General features: G+C 37.4%; 3 protein-coding genes across 5 annotated transcripts; 1 reads left to right on the top strand and 2 right to left on the bottom strand.

Annotated features, from left to right (window-relative positions):
- Nucleotides 1-1,512: 1,512 nt before the first annotated feature.
- rhebl1 (Ras homolog, mTORC1 binding like 1) lies at nt 1,513-6,798 on the bottom strand. The gene is made up of 8 exons (XM_063473069.1): nt 6,386-6,798; nt 4,587-4,658; nt 4,405-4,472; nt 4,212-4,294; nt 3,741-3,797; nt 3,582-3,629; nt 3,331-3,412; nt 1,513-3,227 (listed from the first exon to the last, which is right to left on the bottom strand). The coding sequence occupies exons 1-8, from the start codon at nt 6,435-6,437 to the stop codon at nt 3,135-3,137; spliced, it is 555 nt and encodes a 184-aa protein (XP_063329139.1). The 5' UTR covers nt 6,438-6,798; the 3' UTR covers nt 1,513-3,134.
- Nucleotides 6,799-10,542: 3,744 nt separating this feature from the next.
- On the top strand, nt 10,543-17,196 carry LOC134627802 (zinc finger protein Eos-like). 3 transcript variants are annotated; one of them, XM_063474195.1, is made up of 8 exons: nt 10,543-10,651; nt 11,687-11,744; nt 11,849-11,953; nt 12,614-12,868; nt 13,116-13,283; nt 13,394-13,543; nt 13,754-13,885; nt 14,245-17,196. In XM_063474195.1, exons 2-8 carry the CDS (start codon nt 11,705-11,707, stop codon nt 15,129-15,131), a joined length of 1,737 nt encoding a protein of 578 aa, XP_063330265.1. In that variant the 5' UTR covers nt 10,543-10,651; nt 11,687-11,704; the 3' UTR covers nt 15,132-17,196. The 3 variants fall into 3 exon arrangements, with proteins under 3 accessions (XP_063330265.1, XP_063330264.1, XP_063330266.1); XM_063474194.1 differs by having other exon boundaries at nt 11,846-11,953; XM_063474196.1 differs by lacking the exon at nt 13,754-13,885 and having other exon boundaries at nt 11,846-11,953.
- Nucleotides 17,197-18,852: 1,656 nt separating this feature from the next.
- On the bottom strand, nt 18,853-20,431 carry LOC134627803 (small ribosomal subunit protein eS26). Its single transcript, XM_063474197.1, has 4 exons — nt 20,390-20,431; nt 19,340-19,517; nt 19,122-19,252; nt 18,853-18,947 (listed from the first exon to the last, which is right to left on the bottom strand). Exons 1-4 carry the CDS (start codon nt 20,390-20,392, stop codon nt 18,912-18,914), a joined length of 348 nt encoding a protein of 115 aa, XP_063330267.1. The 5' UTR covers nt 20,393-20,431; the 3' UTR covers nt 18,853-18,911.
- Between the last annotated feature and the right edge of the window lie 19 nt (nt 20,432-20,450).

Genomic DNA, 20,450 nt, shown 5'->3' with positions numbered 1-20,450 from the left:
GAAGATGGGAAATAGGTAAATATTGAAAAAACTGGCTGAGAAAATACTGGGCAAGAGTCTTTTCAGTTTCATGTCCAGTATTTTCTGGACAGAGCAAAATAATTAGAAGCAGCATAACCTCTAACATATAACAATAATACTATATAATAAAAGAAGAAAGTACACTATACACGTCACAAGCATCTCTCTCTCTCTCTCTCTCTCTCACACACACACACACACACACACACACACACACACACACACACATACATACATATATATATATATATATATATATATATATATATATATATATATATATATACATATATATATATAGATATATATATATATATACATATAATAGGAGTGGAGATGGAGTCTTGGCCATTGCACAGACTGTTTGAAAATTACTGCACATTGTGATTTATCAGTCCCCACTGTGTGCTTGTGTATGTACACATGTGGTCTGCTGCTGTTGTTCATTGTAGAGTCTGACAGCAGCTGAAAGGAAATACAGATAATACAGATAGTATTTCATTGTGCAATGCACAAGAGTTGTAAAATATTTTACATCTGATAACTGTTTTGCAGAGCAGTACAAGCAACTGCCATTATGAATATTATCAGAAACAGTACCACCAGTATCTCTTTTATAAGGCAAAAACATTGTGACTTAATTGCAGTTTTTGGAAAAATACAATTTTGGTTTGACTCAAATATAATGCCAGTACTAACTACCAGTACCATTTATTTTCAAATAATGTAAATATGCCTATTTTACAGGACAATGAAAACCCAAATCACACCTCTAAATTTCTAAAAACAAACAAACAAACAAAAAACACTTTACTACACTGAACTCAATAAATTTCCTTTTTTCCTTCTCTTTGTATTTTCCACAGTGATTTACTTGTTCTTCCTCATTAATAGCTGAACTTTTATCTCGTGAGACCTCTGCACTGTATCTGCATCATCTGTATCACATAAACAAAGAACTACACACAATTTAAATCCCATGGCTTTATTATTATTTGTGATTTTTTTTTAAAAAAGTATGTCAATATGAATATTTAACATGATTTTAAAACTGAAAAAGAACCCCTTTTTATGCATTTAGTTTAAGTAGCTTTGGGAATCACTATTGATCAAAAAAACAACAATTTGAATCATCTGCTAACAGCAACATTTTTTCATCACATATATCACCAATATAATCAACATTCACAATATAAGGATGCTCTAATATATTGGTATCTGCATATAATTGTCCTATTGACCGTCATCGGCCGTTAAATAATACTAGATGTACTGATGTTAGCAGTTATGGTTTTTCTATTGAGTAACATCAAATTTGAATGGGTAGAGTACTCAAATCTTGTAGTAAAGGGCAATAAAAACTTAAATTTTTAAAAAACATTAATGTTTTTTTCCTTGTACAAAAAGCAGATTTAATAAAACTAATTTCACAAGCTAAGTTCCAAAAAGGAGGGGGGGGGGGGGGGGGGGGCAAAATCATCAGACACATCAGATGAGTAACAGATTTATTTATATACAAAACTGTTTACAGCAAGATTTCTGAATCAACATTGACCCATAGGGAAATATTGGTGTTCAGGTGTACAACACCTGCACCCAAGGTGTCAAGTTAACAGAAGGGGGGGGAAAAATACTTTTAAGAGCACCTTGAGTCATGAAAGGAAGCAGATGAGGGAGTTTGAACAACAGTAAGGCACAAGACACAGCATCACCAGCTTCTGTTCAACCATCATCATCAATTTGCAGCTATTCATTCAGCACAGCACTTGATAAAAAGTTACAATTAACCACTAAAGGTACAACATCGGGATTATGGGGAGAAACTCCAAAGTTTGTCATGTATTCATAAGGCTACAGATTCTATGAGGAAAAACAAAAAAACACATCATCATTAAGGATCTCAAGTATCTGACTGCGACCATGCAAGTCCACAGTTTGAATTCAGCGGACTGCATACCATACTGACTTGGCTTTATCAAACCCACAGGAACCACCAAATCAAAAAAAATAATGATAATAAATTCTAAGCTAACTCAGGCATTTTGCCACTTAACCTTACACAATGTTAAAAAGTATTTTAAAAAAAATCCTCAATGTTCATAATTAACAATGCACATATATGCATAAACTCTATTTAAGATATTTAAGAGAGCAAAACTGCATCACTCAAGAGATAACCAATGATACCAAAAACCAATTTCTAAGATGAAATTTTTATTTTATTTTTATTTTTTTTTAAAAAGGCCATAAGTGGTAAATAGTAAAGATCTACTCAAATCTATCCTAAATCTGAGTGCTGTCCATAACATCTTTATTACAGTTAATCAGAAATTAAAATGTAGAAACAATGACAGTCTGTTTATCAGAACCTAAGATGTGAGTTGTCAGATATTTGAATATAAAACAAACTTCTCGTCATAAAGACACAGCTCCACAGTTCATTAGTGAAAGGTACCTGAAGATGAGGAGACAAAGTTATTACAGTGAGGACTGTGAAACCACAGTGGGATATCTAATGTACAATGTCAGTATAGGCTATCCAAGGAAACCCACCATTTGTAAGAAACAATGACACTTTAACACCACATTTAAAGCAATGTGAACTGCGACTCTGCATCGATGCCAAAAAAGACCAGCTGAAGTAATACACCAGTCCTTGGAAAGACCATTAACCAGCCATCACTGGAGAGTAATAAGGCATATGCCAGTGATTTCTCAAAGATTAGGGGGAATATGATGCAATCAACATGAAGCAACAAATCTGAATGTCTAATTTTGTTTTCCGAGGATTTTGTTCAACTCAAAAAAAAAAAAAAAAAAAAAAAATCAAGATTATGCCCAGACGTAGCTTACATTTCAATATTGGAAGGTGGTGTTCATCGAAGATGCTGCTTTGTTTAAAACAGAGTTTAATCCTTGTCTTAGAAACTTCTCTGTCTCAGTTTCTCAACTGTCTGAGCAGTTGCTTTGCTATGTAAATTAATCTAACATCACAATGGAGCAGAAAAGTTCCACCGCCGTGTCTTGGTGTCGGTGAGGTCACGACTGGCAAGCTGGTGAAGTTGTGCCTCCTGTCTTCAGTAAGTTAGCTTACTGATGTGTTGGATACACTTTCACATCACAATGCACTTCTTCTCCTCTGGGGGAGCATTGCCATCAGCTTTCTCCATCTCCAAAATGATCCGCTTGAAAACCTCCACAGCAGTCTGCATCGCAAGAATGTTGCCATTAGAGTGTTAATGTTCTCAGAAATTAATGTAGACTCGGCTAGCATTCAGAGTTAGCATTCAATAAGATATTTCTCACTACCTCGTTTTCCTTGGCAGAGGACTCCATGAATGCAGCACCCCAGGAATCAGCAAGTTTTTTTCCATCCTCTGGCTTGATAACCCTGAAATGAAAAAAAAAAAAAGCAAAAAAACAAAAACAAACAAACAAAAATAAATAAATATCAGATTTTTGTTTAATTTGAACTGCTAAAAAAAACCCCAAAAAGGTGCCATTGGTACAGTTACCATTCTACTAAGACATATTTTTACACTTTCTGAAATCTGGATTACCTTTCCATATGGAGATCTTTTTTGTTCCCTACAAGAACAGTTGGGACCCTAAAAAGACAAGAACCTGAATGTATTAAACATAACTTAAAGAAAAAAAATAAAAGGGAACAAAAAGACAACATAGAAAATATTGACGTTTGAAGAACCAGCTAAACTTACTGAATCTTCCCAACCATGTCTAGCAGTTTATCATGTAGAACCTGCACAACTTCAAAACTGAACAGAAAGATATTTCAGCATGTTAGACACTGATCAGACAGTAGATTTAACATACATCCTATGTATCTATAATTTATCATGATAAACATTTTGTACAAAAAAAAAAAACTTAAAACAAAAAGAAACTACAGCCTGAAAAATTATAATAAAGTGGATTTGATTGAAAAACACTTTATGACAGTAAGAAAAAAGAGAATATAACATGACTGCAAAAAATAACGTTAAAAAAAAGACAACACTTGTGTTTTCTGATTAGTGTATTATCAGCTTCCCTCAGGGGCTATATCTGAAAATATGTCAAATCACAGTGTTGGCATGATTTTCTAGAAACATAAAGCATGGCAGTTGTAGTACAAAGAGTCTGGAAACCTGTGCTAGTGTATCCAAAATTAGTCCCAATCATCAACTCACCTCTTCATGGAAGTCACTGAATAGACAAGGACATAGCCATGGATGTCCATTGAGTGGGATTGTGGAAAAATTGAGTACTCATCCTACAGACAAGGGCAAATAAGACATCTGAGCACATGTTATGACATGGGCAAATTATCGACTGAAAAACAAACGCTCAGTGTTAGTTTACATATTAACTTAATCTACTTACTTGTCCAGCTGTATCAACTAGCTGAAGATTGAAGTCTTGACCGTTCACACTGACCATTTTGTTAAAGGCTTTGTTAAAGGAAAGAAAGGAGAACTAGTTTTACAATTCACTATATGCAATCAAACTGGAAAAAATGTCTTTGTTGTAACACTACAAAAAAAAAAAACTAAGGACAAACTTACTGTTTTCAATGGTGGGGTCATAGGAATCAACAAACTGCCCTTCCACAAACTGTATTGTAAGGGATGACTTTCCTGAGTGTGAAAAAAATAAAATAAAAACATAAACAAACATTATGCAGTTAGTTACAATTATTTTGAGACATGATTTAAACAGCTCATGCTTGTTGTTGACTTCTTGATCGTTTTAAGCCTTTATACTGTAGATAAGTAATTTTAACGCACTACAAATCCTACAAATTCTGTAACCTGGTCAGGAATTTAAGATGTATTGCCACAGTAAATGTTTCACATAGTTATTTTAATGTCCAATTATAGTCCCCCTGTGGTGTCTAGATAAGCTAACATGTTTTAAAAGGTAGGTAATGAAAGCAAAGGATGGCTGGCAAAAGGTGGAGGACTGTTCTTCTGATAGGCAACTCCAGGCCTCAAGTGCCAGTGTCCTGCAGGTTTTAGATATCACCCTTTGTCAACATACCTGAATCAAATGATTAGTTCATTACCAGGCCTCTGGAGAACTTTAACACATATTGGGGAGGTAATTTAGCCATTTGAATCAGCTGTGTTGGATCAAGGACACATCTAAAACCTGCAGGACACCGGCAGTCGAGGCCTTGAGTTGCCTACCCCTGTAGACGTATCTGCTATACAACCACAAAATGCTGACATGTAGCATTCCTATGGGGTTATGTTCTGTCCCAGCTATAAACATTTTATGAGTATATACAAATTTTAAGGAGGCATGTAAATGAATTTATAATTATGATATATCTAAGTAATGATGTGATAAAAGTTTTCACAGTGACAAAAAAAAATGATATTTCTCTGTAAAACACCTGCACATATTATAGTACAGTTTCTGAATCAGAACTGTAGATTAATTAATTATGGACATACAGAAAGAGAAACGTTTGTAAGTGCCATTTCAAAAGAACACAGTTTTAAAGGAACTACTGTACAAAGTCTTAAATCTTAAAGATACTAACAATTAAGTAAAATTACATGTATATTTCTTTAAATACCAGAATTGTTACTTTTTTTTTAAAATTTTCTAATTAGGTTTTTTTTTTTTACATTCGGTTTAGTTTTCAGTTAGTGGGTTTGTTCATTTCAGTTTGGTTTTTATTGTTTTAGTTTCATTTTTAGTTTCTGTGAAAAATACTGATATTTCTCTGTAAAACACATGCACCTATTACTATACCAATGCTGTCAAAACTGTAGTTGAATTTGTGGACTTTTAGAAAGAAACTTTTTTTCAAGAGTTTTGTTTTTTGTTTTTTTAAAACAACACATTTTTAAAGGACACACTTTACACTCTCCTTTTTAATATAGACGCCGACACTTGTAGAAACAAAAAGTCACTAGGCCACAAATATAGGTGAACAACAAATTATGGCGCTTCATTGGTCACACAACGAGGTTTCATAATTTAAACTAATTTAAATAATACAATAAGAGGTTTAATCTTGTTACAGATTGAGCTTCTTAAAATCTGGACGTTATGATTGACCTGCTAAACTAGAAGTTTGGAGCACACATCACTTGGCACTCCACCAGGGTATCCCCGGCTAAGTTTATTTTCACCGGTCACCTTTCATCTAGAAACGTGTGGATACAACTGTACAGCAACAATGGTTGACTTGAAGGTGCTTTAGTAGTTAATGTAGCAGAAAAAAAAGCCCTGAGAAACAAAGGTAAGCTAGCGTTACTGTTGTACTTCAGATACGCTCACAAGGAAAACAAAGCCAGGACGTTAGCCTGTTACCCAAGCTAGCTGTGCAAGAGCTCGAACCTGTACTCACCTACAGACCGGTAACCTATAACGGCGATCTTTCTGTATTTCGGTTGAGGCATTGTAGTGAAAAACGGTGTTGAGTAGGTCTTGAAAAATGTAGTACGCCACCTATATTTACTATCTAAGCAAACTTTTATCGCCACATTCGTCTCGCGTCACGTGACAACAACAAACTTTTTCGAGCCGCCGCTCGAGTTCTCCGCTGGGCCTCAAACTGGAACTGCAGAGTTTAGCTACCGTACATACAGCTTATAGTCGTATAAAACTAAGCCCCTGCCTTCATCCAGTACAGTCATCGATTCTGGTGGGTATTCTGAAAGGATGTAACTGTCGTTTCAACCCAAAGTGGAAACGGGGAGGGGGGGGGGGGAGAAAAAAGCTGGTTCAACGCGGTCGCTGCTATCTGCAAGTCAAACTGACGGAAACTGTCATTGTGTAAGCACACCGTCGTAAAATCAGCCTACACGTCAGAGCGGCACGGGCCGTTTGCACAGCAGAGGTCACTCTTTGTACGTCCCAGCGTGTGCGTGACCACCATACTTACTTTTTTTAGACTTTTCCAGACCGACCTTCAATGCACAGTACCCGGAGAAATGTCAGATAAAGCAGTGTTGATTTTCCAAGTTTCAGTGCAGACATGATTTTTTTAGACTTACGGGGCATTCTACAATTGGGAGACAATTTACTTGAAAAAAATTAATAAGCAATAAATCAAAGGTAAACTTTTTCTGAGATATATTATTTGTTGTGTGCTATGCAATTTTAAAGATATTGTGTGGAGAGAGATTTGTAAGTAATTTTGGACCCGCTGAAGTCTAAAAGAAATTACTGTATCTCTGGCAAATACATACTCAGGACTGTTTAATAATATTTCATATGTTTTTAATAAATGTTTGTTTTATATGTATGGTACCAGAGTTGCATATCTGTGCTAGTTTTAGCGTTTTCTTGGAAAAAGATGTCAGCTGCAGAATGTGATGTAGTGTGAAAGTCGAGAATGAATGTAGTTATTTGGGTAACAGGTTAAAATGACACTCAGAAAAGATTGGGAAAAATACAAAATATGCCAAAGAGGACTGACTTTTGGTCTAGCCATGGTATTAGCACATGTCAATTCCTTTTTGTCATGTTGCTTACTTTTTTGTCTCTTCCTTTTCCAGGCCAAGTAGGTTTCGGGAAGTTGGTTGCACACACGCTGTGGGAAACAATTTCAACAGAAATTGTGGATTTATATCTTATTTTAACTGTTATCTTTGACATGGTTACCAAGAAGTTGGGATGAGAGAGGAGGAGTTATAGATTTGTACTATTTAATTAGTTTTTAGGGAGTGTTTTTTTTAACTTTTTTTTTTTTTTAATTTTTGATTCTTAATTCAGTTTAGTTTCAGTTAGTTTCATAGCAGGTTTGACCATTTGAGTTTAGTTTTGTTGTTTGAAAATGTTCAGATTTTTTATTTATTTAGTTAGTTAGTCAGTTTCAGTCTTTGTAAGTATTGTTTGGAGGGCATATGTGAGATGCATGATTTGGGAAAACTAGTATAACGTTCAGTCTTGTAGAAATCGAAGGTCTCAATAAACACATCCACCAAAGTGTCATCATAAGGAAGATTGTTTCCTCCACTGATTTTTTTTCCTGTAAGTTGATCAGTCTATCTAACGTGAAATTTGGAGATAATAACTTGACATTTTTCACTTACTTCTTTTTGTTGTTGTTTTTCTCCAGTGGCAGAAACAAGCCTTAATATCACCACACAAGTTGTAATAACAAATTTTACCAAACCAACAAATACTAAAACAACATTTCCTCTAAATGTTTTATTTCCTTTTGGTTTTTTCACAAAATAATTTCAGTTACTTTTAATTTTTTTTTAAATCTTTTTAAAATGCATTTCATCAGCTTATAATGTATTTATTCAAAATATGAATCTCAAAGATAACCACTAAAGGATATCATATAAATACACTGGAGAAAACCATACAATTTACCTTTTGTAAACACAGTAGAGTATGTGGTAGGAAGAGAAAAGTACCCAGCTCTGATCCACAGCAGTGTGGGAAAAGTATTATGATTCCTTGCTGAGTACAATTATCTGTATATTAATGTAAAACACATTTAAAAACAGTCTGATGGGAAGAGGAATCACTCATTGCTGGATCAGTGACTAAAACCTTTGCCCAGGTCTTTAAAACCTGCATGAGCACCACTGGGAAAATGTGCAAAAACTTAGTGCCAGTGCCAACTGCCACAACCATATATAATAAAACTGAAATAAAAAGAAACATGTATTTAATTATTTATTTAGGCTGGATTAAACAATGCCGCAACGGAATACATTTATTTGAGTGACTTGTTTATCTGTTCAGCTGAAGTCATAATCATGTTTAAAAAAATTTATTTTCTAACAGTGAAGATGCATATCTCACCATTTAGTTATTTCGTTTAAGACGAGACACGACACACATAGACAAGGACTGGGAATTGATGGTATGAACCATCAGGAGCTGTAAACTAGAAGAAATCTCTCTCCAGAAGAATGCAGTCCTAGGAGCAGTAAGCATACTGCATAGAACCCACAGGCTTGGGATCTTAGCATCTGGTGTGTGTTAACACAATGCCATAATCTTCCCAGGAGTGGATGTGCTAGCAAATTCACGCCAAGGTCAAACCATGCAGTGCTCAGAAAAAATGCAAAAAAAACCCCCAAAACCTAAGACTCACATCTTGGACTCCATATTCCTCAGTTAGCATGTTAAATGATAAAGTTCATGACAGTACGATTAGAAAATGACTGAACAAGTATGACTTGTTTTTAAAGGGTTACCATGAGAAACTCTCTTCTCTCTTAAAAGAATATAGCAGCACGGCTTAGGTTTGCAAAATTACTTCTGAAGAAACCATGAGGCTACTGGAAAAAAAGTTATTTTAGACAGATGATACCAAAGTGGAAATGTTTGGCCATAATACAATATGATAAGAGGGACCCCTCAATGTCAACCACATATATTTAGTTTGTGTCATATACTGGGATATTTATAATTAGAGCTAATCATATCTATTAGAGCTATTTTGTTGTTATTTTGTAACTTTGTAAAGTATTATATTATTTAATTTAGTTTAGTTAGGTAATTATTGATCTCACTGTCTTGGAGCAACTGTGGCCACATAATTTCCTCAGAGACTGATAAAGTATTCTGATTCTGAATGCAAAATACCACAGCTGGAGAAAACCAAACACAACATTTCAGCACAAACACCTCATACCAACTGTAAAGCACAGTGGTGGAGGGGTGTTGATTTGGGTTTATTTTGCAGCCACAGGACCTGTGTACCTTGCAGTCACTGAATCAACCATTAACCTCCTCTGTACAACAAAGTATTCTAGAATCAAATGTGAGGCCATCTGTCCGACAGCTAAACCTTGACCAAAGCTGGATAATTCAGCAGATCAACGATCTCAAGCACAGCAGCAAATCGAATGGTTGAAAAAGAAAAGACTCAAATTGCAGCTATGCCTCTTGAACGAACTAGTCAAAGTCCAAAGTCCAACTTTATTGAAATGTAGCCACAGACATTAAGAGAGCTGTGCATAAATGAACGCCTGCAAAGCTCAGTCAACTGAAACAACGCTGTAAAGAAGAGTGGGCCCAAATTTCTCCACAATGATGTCACACAAAAGTCTCACAAAAAACAGTTACTTCAAGTGATTGGTGCTAAAAGATGGCTATGAAAGCTGTTGAATGATGGGGTGTGCTTAGTGCTTAGTTTTTTACACAGCACTGCAGAGTCATGTAAAGACTTTCTTTTTCACATGACTATAGTGAACCAATTTCTTTAATAGACAATAGTTAGCCTAATTTGTGATTTGTAAAGGACTGCTAGTATCTATCTATCTATCTATCTATCTATCTATCTATCTATCTATCTATCATCATACCTTTTGATAAAAATCTTTTCTTACAGGTAAATAACAAAGATAAAGTTTAACAAAGAAATCTTGGGCTATTTGTAACTAAAAGTGGTTGTGTTGAAAATATTTTTAATTTAATATTTAACATAAATTATTACAAATTCATTTGCACGCTTGCTTTATGAGCCGGGTGATGGTTGTGTAATTAACCAGAGCTCTGGGTAACGGGTAGCTGTTGCTACGTTGGAGATGTAACCCGGAAATTATTTGAAGCTGGAGGTAAACCCTGCCGGGAGATGCTGCTGTCATAATCAAGCAGATGAAAATACGGAATAAGCTCACTGAAACGGCCCTTACAGGGAAAGGTAATTTAATAGTTACTGGACAACTGGGCAGCTTTAAAACTACTGCTTCTGTGGTGTTATTTTATACAAGTCAGCTTTAAAGCTGCTAGGGGAGCAGGCCAGCTGCTAGCGGGCTAGCTGTAGCATTGTGGCTGGCTGTGGGTGCCATAGCAACCGTTTAGGAAACACTGGCAGTAGTGGCTAGCTCGTTAGGCTAGCGTTGGTTTGTTATGCTAGCGTTAAACACGACGCCGAGGAGTGTCCAAGTCAGCCCTAGTTAATTATTGTCACAAGTCAGCGCTATCTACTCGCATCGCCGCGCATGTTACTTAATTCTAACTTTGCTTCGTGCTTTCTAGCAAGCTGTCGGTGATGGCACACCGCCGTAACGTTAAAGTGTTAAGTTTAGCTAACTTGGCCAACGGTAATTTCCATCACATGCAGTAGGCTAACGTTAGCCGCCAAGGCCGTAAACTTAGGTTACCTCAACGCCACCGTTATGTAAACGTTTGCACCGTTTTTTGTCGTTTATTTTCTCAATTTCCGATTTAATCTTTCTCATGTTAGATTAGCGCAACTTTAAGTCACTTTAGCAGCGTTGTCATGGCTCACCTCAATTGTTAGGGAGTCTTATCTGGGGTTGGTAAGGTTAGACTCGATGCTGAGATTAGCTGCTAGTTAATTATTTTTCTTGCACGATTAATCTTCTGATAGCAACAGACACGGATTTTATTTTATTTTTTAAATTGTTGTTGTTATAAATGAATGGCCGTTCTTGCACCGCAACAACAAATTAACGATAGTACGTCTTAGTTAAACGCTTACATTTAATTTTCTATTTAGTTTTTTATCCCTTTGTTAATTGAAAGGGGTGTAGTCTAACGTGCTGTTTACAATCTAAGCCATACCACAATTACTTGAGTTCACAAAATGTCACGTTCCGACCTCAACCTGCAATAATTCATGTTTTCTGCTAAAGAATCAAGCGATTGTAGACAAATGGTTAGGTTTGTGTGCGTGAAAGAGAATTTATGTTTGTCACAAATGTCATTTCAGTATTCAGTCTGAACTAGTATGGATGTCGATGACTGCAATGGACGGTCTTACATATCAGGTGCAGCTCTGATTTATTTAGTCACCCATATATACTTACCTTCTAAATTAGGCATGTTTTTTTTTAAATGATATATCTTATTTTGGTTCTTTTTTTGGCAGCAGGTAGTGGAGACTCTTCATTGGAAAGAGAGTTTTCTGGAGCTCTTGGAGGTCCAACAGTGAGCACCCCAAATAGCAAGGAAAACTCTCCCAGTCGCTCCCTCAGTGGTCAGTGAGAACTTACAGCATTTTTATTAGTTCCAGCTATATGAAGCTTTTTATTCTCTCAGTGTGATTGTCAAATTGGTCATATTTTCTAATGTAGATAAATATTTTTATAATCTTCTTCTCATAATCAGATTATGTTTATACATTAATAATATGAATTTTAAATTAACTTACTGGAGCAGCACTACTCACCCTACAGTGCTGGGAAAAGTATTTTACAGCATTGTGAACTACATCCCATGATTTCCCACTTACATGTTTCAGATCACCGAACAAAATTTAAAGATAATCCAAGCAAATACATTATACAACATATATATATATATATATATATAAAACTGCAATCAAGCATTTGTGATGACTAGCAGTGACTCTTTCACATTGCTGTGGAGGAATTTTGGCTCACACATCTTTGCAGAATTGTTTTCAAATTGTTTTGAAAACACTGTTGGGTTTTCAAACATAATGACCTGTTTCAGCTCATGCCAAAGCATCTCAATCTGATTTAAGTCCGGATACTGACTAGGCCACTCCAAAATCTTATCTTATTTTGTTTTTTTAATTTTTTTTAATTTTTTTAGCCAGTCTGAAGTAGGCTTGCTGGTGCGTTTCCGATTATTTGTTTTGCTGCATAACACAAATGCGCCTGTACTTCTGTAGCCAACTCCATTAAAGTGGAGTTGTATAGTGATGAAGACCCAGGTCGGAGTACTGAAGATGAGCGAGGAGAGCGGGTAGAGGAAGGAGGTCCAGAGCAAGGTTCTGAGGCTGTCACAAGCTATAGAGAGCTCACCAATTCTGAAACCATGCCAAGTGGAGCCACCAGACTGCCAAATGGAAAGCTCAAGTGTGACATCTGTGGAATGATCTGCATTGGGCCTAATGTGCTTATGGTGCACAAACGCAGCCACACAGGTGATCAGTCAGTTGAGTTTGGATAAATATAGAGATGGTATCTTTGCTTGTTATTAATGAAACTAGGTCAGATGAGGAAAAAAAAAACGTCTTGGAATTTTATAGAAAATCAGCATTGTATACAATTGATGTACTATATTGACTTAAAAAAAAAACCTTTGTTGAGGTATAGTTGCAACTGACTTAAATATTTTGAAATAGAAATTATGCTCAAGAGGTTGAGTTACCAAGTTGAAGTTTTCTACAGGTGAGCGACCATTTCAGTGTAATCAGTGTGGCGCGTCCTTCACTCAAAAGGGAAACCTACTCCGCCACATCAAGCTGCACTCAGGGGAGAAGCCCTTTAAATGTCCCTTCTGTAGCTATGCCTGTCGAAGACGGGATGCACTTACCGGCCATCTTCGCACTCATGCAGGTAGGACAGATTCAAGCCCGATAGGTGTTTGTGTGTTTTTTGCTTCAGTTTTTTTTCCATTGTAGTGTACAATAACAGTGAAAATGCTGTATTTCCACTTGTGTTCCCAGTGTCTTCTCCAACTGTTGGGAAGCCGTATAAGTGCAGCTATTGTGGCCGTAGTTACAAGCAGCAAAGCACTCTGGAGGAGCACCGTGAGCGCTGTCATAGCTACTTACAGAGTCTGGATTCACAGCAGCCGACCAGTGCACCAAATTCAGGTATGGGTTCATAGATATAACTTGCACAGTATGGTGTTAAAGAAATACCAGCCTCCTAAAGGGAGTGTAGTAGCATCTAATGTAGACATGTAGTTTGCCAGCTTAGCAAGTTAACGCTTAGAACCCACTTTATCCAAACTGGAATTTAGGCAAACACAAATAGAAAATCCTAAAATAACAGTAATAATAGTTTGTTTATACTCTGTACAGGAGAGGAAATGAGAGAGCTAGAGTTTATACCAGATCCTCTACTGCAGCCATCCTCAGACAAGATGGCATTTATCGATCGGCTCGCCAACAGCATCACCAAACGCAAGAGATCCACGCCACAAAAATTTGTAGGTGAGCATTTGGTCTCAGTGTGGATGGTTTCAGGAAACTCAGAAAGCAATAATCATTACTTGAATTGGAATACAGCATGAAGTAAGACAGAAATCTTTTGTTTTGCTTATATTACCAGCCACTATAATTTTAGATATTCAAGTAGCTTCTGACACAGTAGTTATTTGGTTAGGAAAGGTCTGAAAGCTGCTCTCAGTATAGTAATCTAACTGAAAAAAGAAACGCAAAAAAAAACAACTAAGTTTTGAGCATTTTGTAAAACTGGGAAAATAACCAGCATCATCGTAAAATAGAGAATGTATCCAAAATGCTGACTGTCATTGTACTGTATTATAAAGTCACGTCTTTCTGTGTTGCAGGGCAGAAGCACCTACGCCTCAACCTTGCAGATACACCTTACGAGCTCACTGCTAGTTTGGATAAAGATGGAGACATGCACCCAGTGGACCTTGATGCCCCGCACTTTACTGGTCTGGGAGGAGAATATGTAGGTGTTGCAGGTACTGGAAGAGGAGGGGTATCAGACACGCTCAGACCCTTGCACCTTCCCACCAGTCACTCTTCTAGTTTATCAGAACTCAGGCCGATTCACAGCTCCAGTTATGCTCCTGTTCCCCTTGGGCCGAGGTTAGATTGCACAGGGGCAGGAGCTGGCTTGGGAGCTGTGGGTGTTGGGAGCAGGGAGGCAGCAGAGGGTCACGAAGACCTGCCTCCGGGTCGAAATCACGCCCCTTCTCCTAGCAATGGCTGCCAGGATTCTACGGACACAGAAAGCATGGCAGATGAGCCTTACAACAGCTGTGCTCCGACTCCGACTTTGCACAGTAACAATGGCCATCACCTCCTCCACTCTAACAACCATAACCCAGCACCTCCACCCATCGCACACCACAGGAGTCGGGGCCGACACAGCCCCAGTCATGCCAAAGACCGGGAGGTGGAAAGAGAGGATGGAGGCCATTCTGCTCTCCCTCCTCCCACACATGCTCCAACACCAAGCTCACCTACGGCACCCTCTTCTACCTCCAGGGAGACTTTTCGGGTTGTAGATGGGGAGGGGCGAGCTGTGCGTTCTTTTCGCTGCGAGCACTGCCGCGTGCTTTTCCTGGACCATGTTATGTTTACAATCCACATGGGCTGCCATGGTTTTCGGCAGCCTTTTGAGTGCAACATCTGTGGCCATCGCAACCAGGATCGCTATGAATTTTCTTCGCACATTGTCCGTGGAGAGCACATCTTTGACTGAGAATAGAAGGACAGCCTGCTGCCCTTAGAGGGTTTTTTTTTTTTTTTTACACTGAGAATGGGAACTGGTTGAGTTTGGTCTGCACAAAAGCGAAAGGCATCTGTGATGGTGTGAAACTGATGTTCCTAACAACACCGACACAGTTGGCATTAGTGGAAAGCTCGTGTATATGTTTAAAGAATTAGAGTAGTGCTCATTATTGCTTTCTGTCCACTTTTAACAACAAATCTATATTAAATTATTAAAGTAGATGAAGAGCCAACACTTTTTCATCCACAGATGTGCCTTGCTCTAAAATTGCAAATTTTAGCTCTGCTGCACACATTATTGTAGACAAATCTGACTTTTGTTGCTGAAATCTTTCACCCCTTGCACACTTTAGCAGAGATGAAAGAAAATGCTAAATATAAAGTTTGTAGGTTTGCAATCCCTACAGAATTTTTTGACACCTTCTAAAAGCACTTTTTCCAATTAAATGATTCTCAAACAGACTTTAGGTTCGGCCAGGTTTTTTCCTAGCCCGGGGTTGATTCTGTACAAGTTTTATAATGCAAAGTAAAGTGCAGACCAAACTTAAAAACCAAGTCCAAGTCATCTAGACTTTAATGTTTGAGGGGTTGTCATTGGAATAGAAATGCACTTTGGTTTCAGTGGGAATGGAGTGAAGAGTGTGTGTGTGTGTGTGTGTGTGTGTGTGTGTGTGTGTGTGTGTGTGTGTGTGTGTGTGTGTGAGAAAGAAAGGAAAGCTGCGAGATTGTGTATGATTGTTTTTGAAAGTAAATTCAAAACGTAAAATGGAAAATGAAGGCCTTTATTCCTGTGAGTGAATGCCGTGTTGGAAGTGTATGAATTGTTTTCCTTTTCTATGACTGCTTTTGTTGCACTGATACCTGCCAGAATACAATGACTATATTAAACTATTTTATAGAATACATTAATGACCTGCACATTTCTCTGAAAATGTGAGGAAAAACAGGTGGAATGTTTTTCTCACTAGGAACAGGATTCGAGCATCACTGCCACAACTTGAGAGATTACCGAAGGAGGTTAAGGTGTTTTTTCTCCCCGTACAAAAACTCCCTCATACTGCAAACCAACAATAATAATCAACAAATCTGCTTATGCTGTATTGATTTTGGTATTGCGTCATTGTCCCGTGCCTTTCTACACGTTTCTGACCAGACTGAAGGATGTGAGATATAAACTCATTTCTGTCTTGTAGTTTGACTGTAGCTTTTTAATCTATCTAACAGAAGTCTGGCTCCCCCCACCACCCCCAACAGTTTTATCAGCAAAGATCAATTCAGATGCCTGAGCAATGTTGATGATGATGAAATGTGCATGGCTTTTGAAACATGCTGCTATGACATGGGTGTGCAGTAAATCAGTAGCACTTCACTACCGTCCTCATGGGTTAGAAACAAAGACTTTTATTTACATTTTTTTCCTGTTAGGACATTTTAAACCAGTCGCTTGAGTTACAATAGAACGAAATCGGAGTCTTTCATGTCGCTTGGGATTTATATAAAAAAAAAAAGAAAAAGAAAAAAATATCCTGTCTTGGTCATTTGTGTGGAAATGAAATGTGAAGAGAAATGTGTCAGCTTTTGGTTCTATTTATTTTCATGTTAAAACAGCGGAGATGGTTGTAATCAGTCTCCGTGAGTAATTAGTTTAACACAAGCACAATACGTTTATTGTTGAGAAAGATGCTTTGAAATTTCTAAATTGCAGACTTGTGCACAAAAATTAAAACTTAATTGATGTTGATTGTAGCTAGGGTTTCTTTTCACATCCTCAACAACAACAAAGATCAATCTGGGACACGGTGACAGATTTACCAAAGATACACAGAGATTTGAAGAGAAGACTGGAAAAACAGTGACTCTAGTCAAATTCATCAACTAACTTGATCCCATTAGTTTTAGTTTTAGTTTTGTTTTTTTAGTTCAGACAGTGTCTTATTGAGTAAAGTTTCCCTTGTAGTTATAACTGGTATTTCCTATTTTCATAATAGATGCCCAAGAAATATTACTTCCTGTAAAACCTTCACAGTCAGATCTAAGCATATTTTGGGTCATGTCAGTGTTTGTGAATACTGAACTTTATCTTGACTTATATTTAAACAGCTTTCTGGATGTTTTGTTCTACAAAGAGAAATAAAACAGTAGTACTCATTTTTATACTGTTTTTAAGATCAGCAGTACCGTGGTTCTCTATAAGCACCAAATAATTTCCCCAAGGCTGAGCCAAAGAACCACTGTTTCCTACTGTTAAGCACTTTTCCCTACTACAGTGGCAAAAAAATGAAAATATAAATTAAAGTAAATAATATATTTGTACATAAAGTATAAGTTACAAGAAAACCCCAAGGTGTTCTTGTTCTTTTAATAACGCTGTTATTAAAGCCTTGATATATTCAAATGTTCTCATCTCTTTGCAGAAGATCTTTGAAAATACATGACATAATGTTCAGCTTGTTTCATTTGATGGTGGAATAATTGTTACAAGTGGATCTACATTTGTTTGGTTATTATTTCAGTCCTTTATTGTCAAAGCGCAGTAAGGTGATCTGGTTGCCACTCTAGTAACACAACCTAAACACATTTTAAAATTGTGTTTCTCATCAGCTTACTTTAATATTCTAATCATCTTGCCTTAATTTGTGAGCAGACTGTTAAATTAAGTTGGGACTGACATTAGTTTGCAAATCAGAATCTGAAAGTTTCTTGGGAGTCTAAAAAACAAAACATTTGCAGTAACACCAAAGCTAGCAGTGTCACTTCATATCATCTTACACTGTGTATATTCACATTTAGGCCCACGTGACTCTTCTCCAGTTGGTGTGACGTGCGTGAATTGGGTTGTTGCTGCTGTGCCTTCAGCTGGAGGTCTTAAATGTGTTTTATGTGTAAACGGTTCAAATTTTCAGTGTGAAACTTTATGCTGTGTTAGTGCAAGAGGCTCCATGTTTTGAGTATACCTCGACCCACCACTCAGTGACCCTGCCCAAAACCAGTCTTTTTTTTTTTTTTTACCAACAATCCATTAAATACTAATTCATCAAAAGGACTTGGGTAATGTTACTTAGGAGCCAAAGAAAAATACTGAAATAACTTAATATTTGATGTATCCAGTTTTGTTGACCTTCGGTGAAATATTGTACAAAAACATTGAAAGTAAAAAGGTTTTACTCTATTCAATGGTTCAGTTCTTTGACAGAATTTGGATATTTAAGTAACAAGTTCTGCATTATTAGTGGAGCAAATTCACCATTAATTCATATGTGCTACAATGGTAATGTGCTTTTAAACCTGATGCATGTGGTACCAATGCCGTTTGCTCCTCAGCTTACACCCAGCCACCTTTATGTTTTAGTCTTAAAGACAACCAAATAAACAGTCTACTCCAGTTTTAGCCTATACTTACAAAAATAAACTCCAGCTTTGTGGTATTCCGTGTTTTTAAACTTTCCTTGTTGCACTTTGTTCTTTTCAGTTTTTCTAACCTGCATTTCATTGCTCTCCAAGTGGTCTGATATCGCTTTAAGTAACCGCAGAGCGTTTTTAAATGTATCATATGTAATTTTGCATTTGCATAATTTGATCTTAAGCTACTGTTAGTTTTGTACTGTAAAAAGAAGTTATTCCAAATAAAATATTTGAGCAGTTTGTCTTTCCTACGAGTAAATATTGTTCAATTAATGAGCTTCACACGTTCATGTTTTTGTAAAGATTTCTCCATTTATTTGTCAGGTTTACAGCATTTTCAATTTCTGCTTTACACGGGCTTTGGAGGAGCTCTTGGTGCACCAGCCTGTAAAAGAGAAACATTCTTAGATTAAACAGGTGTAACCACAGATGGAACTTTTGTGTTCCTGTTATTAGTAGTGAGATTATCTACCTAATTAAGGTGCTATACAAAAATAATTCTAAACACTTAATGGAGCTACACAACAGGAGGTAAGAATTGTGTTTAAATAGTACTTACAGCGGGCCTGAACCTGGGTGGTGGGGTGCGGTCTTTCCTGGCCTCACAGGAGCGGTTTCTCACCACCTTGCTGTGGATGGCACAGCTGACACAGTAGTGCAGCTTCACATAGAGCTTGGGCAGAATATATGCTGCAGAGTGGACAAAGGTACAGATGAGTCAAATCATCAGGATGAAAAGGGGGTTTTATGAAATTAAGTACAATACAATACACTCACAGTCAAAGACGCTGGCCTCTGAGATGTCTCTCACGGCTGCCGCCTCCACGATATTCCTGATCACAAACTTCTTGATGGCCTTGTCCTTGGGGACACAACGGGCACAGTTGGTGCAGCGGATGGGCTGCACATGCCCACGGCCCTTCTTAGCACGACCGTTGTTCCTCCTCTTCTTGGTCTGCAAAAAACAATCAGGGTTACCGACGACAAAGTACAATAAACCTGAGTAAAATGTTAAAACAGAGGACTACATTAGGCAGTCTCAAAAATTCAGCTATGTTAAGGTGGAAACAATTAACAATCACCAGAATATATATATGCTTTCCCCTTGAAAACCCACATCAGCACTGGTTTCAAACCTTTTCACCACCACCCAGCCACACCAGTTATTAACACTGGCCACAAAGCAGTCGCTTCAAAATGACAGTCTAGTCTGAATGAGATCTTTATTATATTAAAAACAGCAGCTCCCAGACGATTTCTCGGAGTATTACTTGACGTTCGCGTTTACTGTAACGTCTTAACGTTAGTGTGACGCCGTTAAACTGATGCACGTGCAATCTAGTTCCACACACACGTATGAACTAATGCCATCAATCACGAGACATTTAATCATTATTGAGTTTTGTACAATCATGTATCAATCTATTACCCTTACACGGTACGACTGACTCAGGTCACGGTTGGCGCTTACTGAAAAACACATTTTTAACCATGAACTGTAATATTTTATCGGTTGCTTTGTCAATCGCTGTGATGCGGCTTTTCTTTTTAGCCGCATCTGTTAGCTATGTTACAGCCCAAACCTGCACCGTCGTTATCCTTTGATAGCACACGGAACACATGCACAAAATGGCTAGCGTGCTAACGACTAGCATTAGGCCCAAACTCATTTTTAATCCTTCAGGATGACAGTTAATATCAACTCTCAGTTTTGTGACTTACACGTGGGATTAAAATACCCAAAGAAATGTAACTATGTGCCACTAGTCGACTAAAACACAGGTTTATTCTGTTTTCACGATTCGGCCATCAGTGAAACACACTCACCATCTTGCACGGGAAGCTGGAAAGAGGACCGGAAGAGGTTGCACCGTGAGAAGTAGTGCGG

This window comes from Pelmatolapia mariae, linkage group LG5 (genome assembly GCF_036321145.2).
Source record: "Pelmatolapia mariae isolate MD_Pm_ZW linkage group LG5, Pm_UMD_F_2, whole genome shotgun sequence".
Lineage (NCBI taxonomy): Eukaryota > Metazoa > Chordata > Actinopteri > Cichliformes > Cichlidae > Pelmatolapia > Pelmatolapia mariae.
The sequence above is the reverse complement of the archived record's forward strand: the minus strand, read 5'-3'. Positions and strand labels throughout refer to the sequence as shown.